Below are 12,733 nucleotides of genomic sequence, written 5' to 3' on the forward strand. Positions count from 1 at the left end.
TATGGTGATGGCATATGGGTGATCTGGTGATGGGAAGCCCATGGGGATTCCAACTGAGATGGAAAAAGGCACAAAATGATGTAAAAATAAACTATTATTAAGAAAAAAAACAACACTGCAGCCATAGCAGCAAGCCCAGACTAGTCTGCTCAAAATGAGAGTCCAAGCCAACAGCCAGCACTAGGTGCCAGGCCTGTGAAACCAATTTAGACCCTTGTCACCAGAAGACTTTGATTGTATAAATGATCCCAGGTGAGACGTACAGAAGAACCACCCTGCTGAGTTCAGCCCAACATGCTGATCCACAGAACCAGAAGCAAAAAAAAAACAAAAACCACAAGTTGCTGTTCTCAGTCACTGTTGGGGGTGTTCTGTGATGTGAAAACTGACCCAATGAAGAACAGTGTGGGAACATAGAAATGCTATGAAATGTATTCCCAGAAACTTGTAGAGGGGTCATATAGACCCAGAAGCGAATGAGCAGTGAATGAGGAGTTCTCCAAGGTCACTATTTGATTTTTAGGTTCTGAAATTATTTTCCATTGACAACCAACACACAGGCACTGCATCATCTTAGCCTGGCGGGGGAGTTACACAGCATCCCTCGGGTTTCATTCACTTGGTCAAAGCAAATCGTAAGGCCCTTGCAGACCAAGAGGTAGAAAACTGAACCTCATCTGGTAACAAATGCAAAGAGTTGACGTGCTACTCTGGAACAAAAGAAAAGTGAAGCAAGTACTAGTAACCCTCTTCCTCTATTTTTTCAAGCACATCCTATTTTATTCTTGCACATTCAGGGTGGGATTCATTAAAGTTAAACAGCAAATAAAAGCAGTGCATGAACATTACCATTAAAAGTTATACTCTCCCTGAGGGCATGTTCAAGTTAATAGGAGTCAAGTGCACACCTATAAGCAGAAGACAAAAGAAGGGAAGCCAAATATCTCGTAATAGGCTTTGAGTCTGAATTCCAGGACCCCCTTTTTCATGAGGTGGTAGGTTTTATACTTGACATTTAAATTAAAAATTCAGTGGCTACCCTCTTTTGATATTCTGCTGCCTCAGGCTGCCCAATGAGGGTCCAATTATAGAGATGTAACAGCAAAAGCATATCTAATTTAAGGGGAAAAAAATAAAAGGAGGAAGAATTAAGAATCCATTTACAGCTGCTGTTTTGCTGCTACAAAACATACAAACTTCCAGTTGAAAAATAAATAAGTCATGGGGTATAATGCATAGCATGCTTAATACATTATATATTTGAAAGTTGCTAAAAGAGATCTTAAAATTTGTCATCACAAGAAATAAAAGTCTGTAACTTCCTATGGTGACCAGTATTAACTAGACTGACCATGGTGATTATTTCCTGAACTACACTAATTATATATACTATCAAATCATTATACAGTACAGCTGAAACCAATGTCTTATGTCAATTCATCAATTAAACTTACAGTTCTTCACCCCAAATCCATCCATTCCATCAAGTAAGCAGAAACTACCAACATAGCAAAGATATCATAAAAGCTACACATGGAAGATTAAATGTGTGGCAAATATTTATTCAATGCCCAAGAATGTCTCTAGAATGAGGCTGAGGGGAGGGAAAGAAGATTAAGGGGATTTCACTGTTCCCAATCTCGAAAGACACTCTCCAACCCCTATCCAACAGTTTCCCTGATTCAGCTGGAGGGTACCTAGCAGGGGTTGGCTGGCACCACCCATCGAGAGACAGACCTGAGATTCTTGCTGTGGAGACACAGCACTTGCCTCATGTGTGTGGGACATGGGAACACCCACTCACAACACTTCAACATCTCAGAGAAAGGGGAACACATCCATTTTTCAAAGATACTCAGCATGAACACCTTTTTATGTTCACAAGAGGCAAAATGTGAAATTACGTCCATCCACTCACACATAGAATCCTTGAGAGTTGTCAATAATATCATAGATCATTTGCGACTTGATGGAGCTGAGCTTCTCCATGGCCGCTGCACCACCATTGTTCTTAATCCACTCGAGGACCAGGCCCATGACGTAAATGCTGAAACCAGGAATAAAAAGAAAGCCCACTTAGTTCAGCTTTGCAAAGCAAAATGTTCTTTAAGTTTTACTAAAGAGACTCAAAGACTTCACTAGATGTAGACAAAAGTGGATCATAAAGCAAGATGTGGACCAACTGAGGTTTATTGATTCTATGCTTGAGGGTTAGAATTCTGCGCAGACGTCACATCTGTCCCTGCCAGCACAGCTCAAGCCCTAAAGCAAACTCTTCCTGACAGCAGGAACACACCTCCTACCTCCGTTAAGCCTTCTATCCCACTATCCTCCCCACTCACCCACAATTAACCTTTCACTTCATGGCCTCTCAGGGCCTTCAGCACACACTTCCCATAGTTTTTACCATTCTCTCCTTTATTTTATATTTCTGTGTGTGTATGTTAGGGACACTGTACTTGGAATGCTGCCAGCACAGTGTTCTCCTTGCCCACCCCCCTGGTAAGGGGGCAGTGTGGGGTAGTGTCAACAGCATGGCGCCGAATCCCACCCAAGTCTAGACCCAGTATTACCTTTCCTAAGAGACCATCCAGGATGAGTCAGCTCAGGAAGCCAAGCCTCAGCTTCCGCTATGGAAGAGGGAGCCCTGAACTGAGGCAATTCACTGCTCTGCTCTTCCCAACTGCTCCCTTCTCCCAACAGGCAGGTCCAGAAGACACCCCAGGCCAAGAGTCGAGACCAAGCCATACCCATTAGAGCCCTGCGTGAGGTTCTCTGAACTGGGAGTGAAGAGAAACAGGTAACCCTGTGAGTTGATCAAATGATGAGATAGGTTGGAAGAGCCCTGGAAAGGATACTCATCTGCAAAATATTTAGCTAACTCCCCTAGCACGGAGAAGCCAGGATCAGAAAAGGAAAATAGATGGAGGCCTGTGTCCCCCCATGGTTCCAGGAGGCGCCCCTGCCTTGCAGCCCTTCCCCAAGCTTGGGATAGTCCCTTTCTTTCTGAGCCAAAGCTTTAACTCTCTACCATCCCCACAACCTCAGGATTCTCATGGGGACTGCACAAGATGGGTATGTGAAGTGGCTGGCACTGGACCCAGCACACAGCAGGTGGGCCCACAGGGGTAGCTGGTAGTATCTCTACTACTGGGAGCAGCACACAGTGTTGAAAAGCAATGGGTGAAAATCAAGGAGCTTCTGGAAGTCTCTCTGCTCACTTCTGAAATCTTTGCTAAGAGCAAAAACCTTTCTTTCTTTCTTTTTTTTTAAATACAAAATCTCCGTGTAGTAGGGCTTAAAAAGCACAACAGAAAGTTCCTCAGAAAAGGCTCCAGCTCTTTGGAATGCTAACTCTGCAGATGAGTGTCTGGAACTGCTGTGACACAATTATGTTGTGAGTTAGTGAAAAAAATCAAGCTGAGCACTTGTCAAAGCGAAAAGCACTCCCCCTCCACCTCTTGCTCCCCTGCTCAGTCTTTGGATTCCTGGACTCCAGGCTTTTCCCACCCCAGGCAGGGGAGGGCAGTCTGGGATAGGGACTCACTCCCATTCTGACAAGAAAGTTGATTTAGGTTAAGTTTTTGTTCCTTACTAGTTACTTCACCTCATACTACAGCCAAAACAAATTTATCTTTATGTACTTATGGATCCTGTTAGTCATGCTAAGTAAAAACTATTTTGTGGGATTGGAAAGGAAGGCCTATGTCTTTGGTTTATTCTCTAAATGAGCTTAGTGTGTTCTCCTAAAGGGTTAAACAGAATGACCATGCATTCTTTATTCCACCCCAATTCACTGCTCAGGGTTACAGGGAACTATGTGAAGGCCAGTTATCCAGCATGGTTCAAACAAATTTCCTGGGGCTTATGGTTCTTTGGCTCTAATTAAAAAAAAAAAAAAGAAAAAGCCTTCTTTTCAGTTCAAACTTGGACCTTTTCCAGGGCTTCTACGTAATACAAAGTTCTGAAGTGTTCTGGATGCCCCATGACTTACACTCAAGGATCAGGGAGAGTGTTTTGCTGGAACCTTAATGCTCCTATTTGAAGGGAATGTTCTTGCTGGGTGAACTACTATTCTCAAACCAAGAATGTTTAAATACTACAAATGGTCTCTTTTTCAAGACAGAGTGTAGGGTAATTGCTCAGTTATACAGACTTATATCCTTTCCTTCCCATTTGGGGAACAAGAAGCAAAGCCACTTACAGGGGTGTGTTGGGTCAGAATGCATTTAACTCTTTTGCCTTTTACACTGACCTGATTTTAATAAAAAATATTAACACCCTCTATGTGCAGTCAACATGTTCTTCCCATATCCACACGGTGTCCTCTAGGGACTCCAGTTTCGTCCTACATACACCCCAAAGATATGCCCGTTAGTTCCCCCAGTGTGTCTAAATTGCCCAGGTCTGAGTGAGTGTGGGTGTGGCATGGTGAGCCTGTGATGGAAGGCTGTCCTGTCTAGGGTTCCTGCCTGCTTCTAAGGAGGGAAACATTCCCTCATCCCCGGAGGAACAAGGTCTGGCCACCTGAGACCCTGAGCTGGGGTAAGTGGACTGGAAAATGAACAAATGAATAATAACAAATTATTGTTCATTATCAGAAATGTGTATGGTCTTTGTATAAATGTAGTGCTGTTTTTGTGAGCAGAAATATGCCACTGGAACTTAACTCATTTACATTAACTGGCTTCTAGTCCAACTGACTTCATTCTGTAGTGTTTCACATCAAGTCTAACAAGAACCGCTCAACAATGTTAAGTGAGAACTGACTCCACGCTGCATCACTGAATCCTCACAGCAGCCCAGTGAGGAGGGCACTTCTGGTACTCCGAGCAACCTGATGCGTACCAGGTTAAGTGAATTGTCCAAAGTCACACAGCTAATTAAGTAGCAAAGCCTTTTCGGCATTTACTAAACCCTAGGTGACATAAGGATTTTCACAAAATAGCTGGATCTGGAAGTCCCAAGCTCTGCCCATGAGCACTGCTATGTGCTCTTCTCACTCAGCTAACAGGAGCCACGCTAAGAGAACCCCTGCAAACTGGAATAAAAACCAAAAAGGTGTTTGTTCCAAGTCAGTATATTTACTGCCAAATAGGCAGCTTCATGCAGGTCCAGCAAAGAAAGCAAGCCAGGAGGGAGGCTTGACCTTTGAAAGTCCTTCTCCAAGGCTGCCCGGGTTGTTTGGGAGGCAGAAATGACACCACATCTGCAGAGAGTTCTGGGGTTAATGGTGAACCAAGGCTACTAAGACAAACAAAACACCATCCCAAAAAAGAAAGATCTGAAAGGAAACGTAACCAAACAGTGCATAGAGGGGTGGTGAGCTGAGCAAAGAATCCTGATAGGATATCTGGGGTCACCAGTTCATGGACTTATGCCTGGCTTTAAATCTCCTCTGCTGCGATGGCAAAGGGAGAGTCCCTCCAGGGGTCCACCAGCTGCAGCCAAGAGTTACCTGAAACACGGGGGGGTGTTGTACAAAGAGCTGTTCCCAGCCTGCACTTTGTAGTCCAGGACCGAGGGGCACTCTCTTAGCGCAAAGCCCAGCAGGTCCTCACGGATGATCACCACCGTAACCCCTGCACAGCCAACGTTCTTCTGGGCACCAGCGAAAATCACACCAAACTGAAGAAGAAAACCACATGCTGTTTTAGAAGCACTGAGTCATTTTTCATAAAGGTCTTCAAACTTCCCAACCTCTTTCCAAAGCACAATTCTTATGGGGAGGTGATTCTATTCCAGTCCTGTTCAGAGTACGTGCCACTGTCGAAAGGATTCTCTATCTGGGGCAGCAGATCAATACTGGAGAGTTCAGAGGCCTGCAGATGACTTATTGACCTGGTCCTTCTCACCATAAGGGGCTAACCTAAGTCCATCACTGTAAAGATCTCACACGTACTCATATTCTCTCTGTGGCCTACCTTCTGACATCCAAACCAGTCTTTTAAACGGCCCTACTACTTGTACTTTTTCTTTTTTTATTTTCTTATTTATGCATGCAATAAGTGGAGTGTAGGTCAAAAGTGGGGGTTGGGTGAGAGGACTCACCAGAGGCAGAGTGGGGTGCATTTAGTGAAATACAATGCTGAAGGGAGCAGTAGCAAGTCAGGAGAGGTCTGCTGCGCCATATGTGGGTTAGTTTCCTGGTCAGGATTTGAACTCACACCACAGAGGAGAGCAGGCATAGACAACCAGGGAGGACCTTTTTACCACATTTTTTCCAAAAAAAAGCAGATGACCATTGTCAGCACATTTTTAAATGCTTCAAAGACCTTATACTCCTTTGTACATGCACCTGGGTGCACACCTGCCTTGGGGTGCCACTGGGAAAGTCTGTGTGTCTTGACAATGCTCTTAAGGTAGGTATAAAGCAGCTGAGGCTTCTTCCCCAGGCTCCCTGAGCTTGGCAAAATACGCATTTTCCCTTAAAAAGTGCAAGCCACTCCCAATGTGTTGACCAAAAAAGTCTTCTAAGAGACACTCAAAGATAGGTAAGTTCCCCAAGGATCGATGTGCTCTGTGAGGCCATTATTAACTTGGGGCTTAGGAGCATTAGTACCTGACAACTCATAAGAAACAAGCAACTGTGAGTCTGCTCAGTCAGCTGCTTTGGGCAGGAACCCCCTAGACCAAGCCCCTTCACAGCAACTCCTGCTCTAGTAAATATTAAAACTCTGAGTACCTACCCCACCTTTTTTACACTCTACCTTGGAAATATCCACTGGCTTGGATAGGAAGTTCGAGGACATGTCACAAACCAGCACTGCTCCCTTGACATCAGGGATGAAGTCAAACTCCACTCCATGCACAGTCTCATTGGCACAGTAATACACGTAGGAGGCATCAGGACTGAGGTTCCAGGTGCTGGGATCTGGAATTTCTACCACAGAAAACAAGTTAGAGACTACACTCCTGTCTACATAAGTGATTCGACCAGAAATGCAGCCCTAACTAAGTAGGAAAAGACTGATTCCAATGAATTTACAAATGAAAGCACTTATTCACCTGGTCTAACAGTCATCACCTAGAAGACTGATCTCACCCTCTGACTACTAACAGTCATCACCTAGAAGACTGATCTCACACTCTGACTACTAGTGAGTGACAAATTCATTTTAAGAAAGGCATGGTAGATAGCTGGGATTTTTCTAGTCTATTGATGGTCCAAAAGTTTCCCGTTAGAGGCCCAGTCTCCCTTTACTCTCAGTCCATGTGGTTCTGATCCAAAGATAGCATTTGATTTGAGCATGACCAGGTAACTGATTTGCCTTGGGACACTTGGGGGCTGTTATTGGGGTTGCTTCGGCAGACACATAAAATTTGAAAGAATATAACAAGGTCCTGAACAGCTGCAAGCCAGCCTCTAAAAAGGATGGGACAGCTTTCCTGATTGTAGAGCTACCATGAAGGAGACATTATTGAGGCCCTTGATCAAGCCCTACCTAAAGCCAAACCAGTCCCTGGGCTATTTAGCTTAGTAATCTTTCTCCAGCCATCAGGTACTAGTCTTAACTTAGTACAGCTATCTAACCCAAATCAAACTAATTACTGATAAGATGAGGAAAGAATTAAAAGCTGGAGACTTCCCTAGATGGGGTACCTGATATCTGAATAGGGACCACCACCCCCAGTCCGCAGCTTGGCCCCCAGTACTCACTTGTGTAACTCCCCAGTTTAGGGTGCACAACATTCACAGTCCCAAACTTCTTGGCTTCTTCAGCAGCTTTAGCCGACCAAGCTCCAGTCACTACATAGTCAGCACACCTTCCTGCTTTCAGGCCAATTAGGTTTAAGGGCACAGCACTGAACTGGCCAGATCCACCTCCTTGCACAAAAACCACCTTGTAGTTGTCTGGAATGGCTCTGGGAAGAAGCACAGATGTCAGCAAACATATAGAGTCACATAGTCAAGAACAGAGAATGAGACATATCACCAGTACTTTATATGCTACAAGGAATATGGTAAAGTTCTATTACACTTTGCCTTCCCTAGCTCAGTCTTGTATCTATGGAATCCCAGACAACTGTTCATTGGGCCCTGAAGGAGAAGTTACGAACACTGTTTGGACAGAGGCTAGTAACACTTCATTGTTCTTTTAGGGAGCCGTCCCTCTGTATCTCAGTCCACAAGATTGGCCACTACTGAACCCCAGCCATGGGGAATGAGCAACACCAGCCAGGCTGGCAAACAGGATTTGGTTCCGAGGCCTTTGATTAAACTTCTGGGGGAAAAACTCTTTCAACTCAGCCCTGGTGGCACAGGAGTTAAAGTCTCAGCAATATTAAGCAATCGCCAGTCACTGTGGCATGAGTTCGATCCCCTGGCCAGGAAGCTGACCCACTTGGCACAGCACTGTGTGTCTCACTGGCTGCTCCTCAGCAGTGTACCTCAGTAGATCTGCCTGTTCTGTTCCCACCTCTGTCTTTGGTAAATCCTCTCTCACACACACCCCTGCCCCTGCAGCTTGGACTACATCCCAAATCTTATATACATAAATAAATCTTTTTTAAAAAAAAACTTTCAATTGAGGAAAAGAATAAACTTATAGGAGTTAATCTAACAACCACTGGTGGCCTTCTGGAAAACTAACATATAACCAAAGACTCAAAAGTTGGAGAAAATGTCTTATGACATCACCTTTCTGTCATAACATTTGTGTTATGTGAGGTGACACACTCCCTCTTTTGCCAGGAGTTGGGCCTCTGCACTTGTAACTAAAAATCCTAAGAGTATCTATGAGTATCATGCTATGAACCAAGTGGAGACTGGATAGGATCTTTAATCATATTTTAGGTTTAACTGTATAGCCACCTACCATGGAGATTAACAGCAAAACTTTTTGGCTCCAACATGGAAAATTATGCCGATGTTTAGAATGGTTATAAGTAGTAGGACATCGCCAATCCCAAAGGCCCAAGCCTTTGAGTGACACTGCAGCTTGGGAAGTGGAATACAGAGGACAGAGTGCTGAGGACAGAGCTCCAGGAACATCAAGTACCAAAGAACAGGGCGACATAAGAGGGAATAGGGCGGTGTGAAGATAGGTAGTTCTCAGCGGCATCTGTCTGTGTCTGTGTTCAGGAGGGTGGCAAGTACGCAGATGGGCCTACAGCGGCTCTACCCATGAGCTTCACAACTGGGAGAACTGGCAGCCTAAGGCTGGGTTCCAGTCTGTGTTGTGCAGAGGACAGGCAGTTTACAAGGCAAACTGATGGAAGGACACAAGACAGGCCTAGGTACAAGGTAGGACCTGATTAGGAAAAGGACTAGGCTCATCATTGAATGTGGAGTCCAGTTCAAGAGGCTCATAGTCATGGGGCTTAAAACTGCATGGGTCAATGTTCCCCCACAGGCCCTCCAGGAAGGCCAGGACTGTTCTATGAATATGACAGGGGCCCAGGTGACAGGCCAGGTGGTGAGGCCAAGCAACGCTTACCCTGCCATGGTTTCTATTGCTCTTCACAGAAAATGCAACCCAGTCTGCCCACCCCGCAACAAATTTTACCAAGGCAAATTGGGACAATTATGAAATCATTGATATGACTCCAATTTTATTAATAAAACAAGGCAAGGGGGGACCCTAATTGATGGATCCAGCACTTGAAGTTTTTAATATTTCCTCAATCAGTCAGGTAATTAATTCTGACAAGTGGTCAGCCCCATATTTTAAGAGCCAATGAACTAGATTATAGTTAATGATGCTGACAAAGATGACTATTTCTTGTCATTTAAATCCCTTTTAAGCTAGTTTCACTTCCACTGTGCTGAAAATCTTTCCTAGAGCTAAGGATTTCAAACCTTTGGAAATACTACATAAAATAAAAATACACAAAAGCAGGATGGGGAACAAGTTAAAAGTGTTATGTACTCATGGAGTGAATTTGGAAGAACCTCAGATTATTTTTAATTATATTCTGAACATGCAGAGAACAGCAAAGAAAGTAATGAACACTCTAGTGCCCAGATTATCAAACAAGAGGCACTTTGGCCTTTAAAATGTCACACTCACAATAATTCCCGCACAAGAGTCTCTGTGTTGTTAATAATCTTAGCAAAATCTGATGACCTGTGGCTCATTTCTGTAGAAGGAAAGATAAACAACATGAGTTCAGTTCAAAATCCAATAAACAGAAGTAACTTGTAGAAGTCACCACAAAATTTGCAAGTAAAATAAATCATAAAGGAAAATCTCAGTGATTTTGTATTCAGATGGTAGGCCAAGTCTCACTTGTGTAGGGGGAAATCCAATTTGATTTTCAGGTTGCAAACACTGTAGCCTTACTGTCACAGAAGAATTTTTGTCAAGTGGCAAATTCATTGAGGGAGCCATTTACTATTTCATCCTTTGGTCTCTGTAATTTCTCGCAAACAGGAAACTGTGAAGAGATTACCCTTCAGGACAACAGCCCAAATGTCATGGTATACTCCCACTTCATAGAAACCTTAAGTGCATGTCCCAAGCCCACAGGAATAAAATAGCAATGAGCACATGGTTTACTCTATAATTTCATATAAGGTGCAGCCTTCAGAAGTATGAAAAAAGCAAAGGAAAACTAAGTAAAAGAAAGTGAATTTTAGAACTCACAAGTCCTTTCCCCAATAATATAGGGAAAGGAGATCCTGAGACTGTTTACAGCCAGACCACCATTAAAGACTCCTATCTCTTTAAATTTTAATAAGTTAACTTTAAAACATAGAAAAAAAACTGTAAGCAGAATATCAAGCAATATTATAAATGTTTGGGGCACTGTACTATAGATTTATGGTATCTTCTGATCTCAGACCCTAAAAACAGCAAAAATTACTCATGCAACAGTGAGCTGAAGTGGATGAACCCCTCACCAGCATTTATGGAGGGGTCAAAACTATTTCACAGAACACGCAACCAGAGCTGTTGAAATTTTAAAATCTATGAATGAAAGGTCTACAGAAGACCTTGTGAAATTTCTGGGCTTGATACATTTAAATTAGATCCACTTGAAAGCTGGATAGTCACAGAATCCAAAAGTAAATCTTACCAAGAACACTAATCCCAACTCCTTTGTAGTCTAATAATTCTTTTTGTAACTCTAATAATACCTAGAAGGAATAAGAAAAAAAGATGATTTTAATACACTGTGCACAGTACTCCCTCTAGACATACAAATCTTGGAAGGAGAAGAGGCAGGGATATATCCACCACAAGGCCTGTGAGGTCTGGAGGTGTCTGTCCCACCCACAACCAATCCGCTCCCTCCCACTATTCCCAAAGAGATTTGCTGATGCAATTCACACACAACATGATTGCAACATGATCGATGCTATGATATAGTTTTTTTACAAAGGCATGGATTTATTTGGATGTAAAAATTTACTTGAATAAAACTTATTCTTGTAACTGATGCCCTAGAAAATATCCCAAACCCCATTTGCTACTCTCTTAAAGCAAAAGTACAAAATGCATGAAGTTCTAGGTGCAAAAGAAAGGGGGAAAATTCAAGAATTCCTAAGTTAAAGAAAATTCAAGAAATCCTAAATTAAAGAGATAACTGAATTTTGCAGGCTTCTTGTCTAACTTGCTCAACTGATTCATGTGGAATGGCAGCAAGAAGGAAGCACCTGCAATCAAAGACGACAAACAGGCAAAACCACAGGAATAATTCTTAGACTTTATGAATAATTTATTGACAACAAAGAAAATGTGGAGGAAGGACACACTGAGTTGTGGCAGAGGGCAAGGTGTTCGCATTCAGAGGTGTGAAGCTGTACTCCCCAAATTATAGTTAGGTGATTAGTAGCAAAATCAGTAACACTTAAAAAAAAATCTTCATGAGGTGATAGATGATTGCTCTCCTTTGACCCCATGGTGGATCTGCCCACGAGTGATATGCTTGTTCACAGTTTGCAGACGAGGAACCTCGCATATAGAAATGAATTTACAGAAATCCTATTTAAATGAAGTGGGGAGGTTAGAGAAGCTCCCAGCCTGCACAATCAGCAAACTATAGAATCTTAATCGCTCTGCATCTCCCATGGGAATTGATGCTGCTTCCTGTCTAAAAAAGGAAAAAAGTCCTCATACTCCACCAGCAGCCGCTCCAAAAGCTATCTGCAGGGGACTGGCTTTTGATCTGGGGAAGTGGGGATGGGTCTTGTCTAAATTGCCTTTTTTTTTGTTATAGTTTACAAGTAAATCCATTTTGCTGGTGAAATAACTAGGTGCTTTTTGTTTCGGGTCATGATCCTTGAGGCTCGAAGAATGACTTCACAGTGTGCCCCTGGTCAACCATGACCCATCTTGTAAGATGACCACAGTCCATAACCATACAGGGGGGCAATGGGGGTTTGCCACAGTGGCAGGAAATGGGTAGACAATGATGTGGCCAGAGGTCAGCCTCTCCATGCAAAACACAGCTAGCTCGGGAGGAGCCCATTGCTTTTTCCCAAAGGATGGCAAATTGCAAAAAATTACAAACCGAAAATAAAAACATCTGTCTTTTTATTTTGTTTTGTAAAAGATGTATTTATTTATGCATACAAGAATGGGGGTACAGGCCAGAAGTGCAGGGGTGGTGAGGGGATCCACCAGAAAGAGTGGGGAGCACAACAAGCAGACTGAGTGAAATACACTGCTGTGTAGGAGGGACAGGAGAGATCTGCCACCCCATGTGGGTCAGCTCCCTGGCCAGTGATACAACTCCTGCTGCAGTGGCTTTAGATAACTTCATAGTGCGGTGCTTTAACCCATTG

At 43.3% G+C, this 12,733-nt stretch overlaps 1 protein-coding gene across 1 annotated transcript in view; it reads right to left on the minus strand.

The window, feature by feature from the left end:
• PSAT1 (phosphoserine aminotransferase 1) overlaps nucleotides 1-12,733 on the minus strand; it is a 20,155-nt gene that overhangs the window by 4,044 nt on the left and 3,378 nt on the right. The window contains exons 2-7 of the mRNA XM_004677552.2: nucleotides 11,023-11,083; nucleotides 10,014-10,083; nucleotides 7,661-7,866; nucleotides 6,711-6,883; nucleotides 5,459-5,628; nucleotides 1,919-2,047 (exon numbers count right to left, since the gene is read on the minus strand). Coding sequence (XP_004677609.1) covers nucleotides 1,919-2,047; nucleotides 5,459-5,628; nucleotides 6,711-6,883; nucleotides 7,661-7,866; nucleotides 10,014-10,083; nucleotides 11,023-11,083 — 809 coding nt within the window. The remainder of the gene's footprint in view (nucleotides 1-1,918; nucleotides 2,048-5,458; nucleotides 5,629-6,710; nucleotides 6,884-7,660; nucleotides 7,867-10,013; nucleotides 10,084-11,022; nucleotides 11,084-12,733) is intronic.

This window comes from Condylura cristata, unplaced genomic scaffold (genome assembly GCF_000260355.1).
Source record: "Condylura cristata isolate star-nosed mole 26May11 unplaced genomic scaffold, ConCri1.0 scaffold00006, whole genome shotgun sequence".
In the NCBI taxonomy this organism is placed as follows: Eukaryota; Metazoa; Chordata; class Mammalia; order Eulipotyphla; family Talpidae; genus Condylura; species Condylura cristata.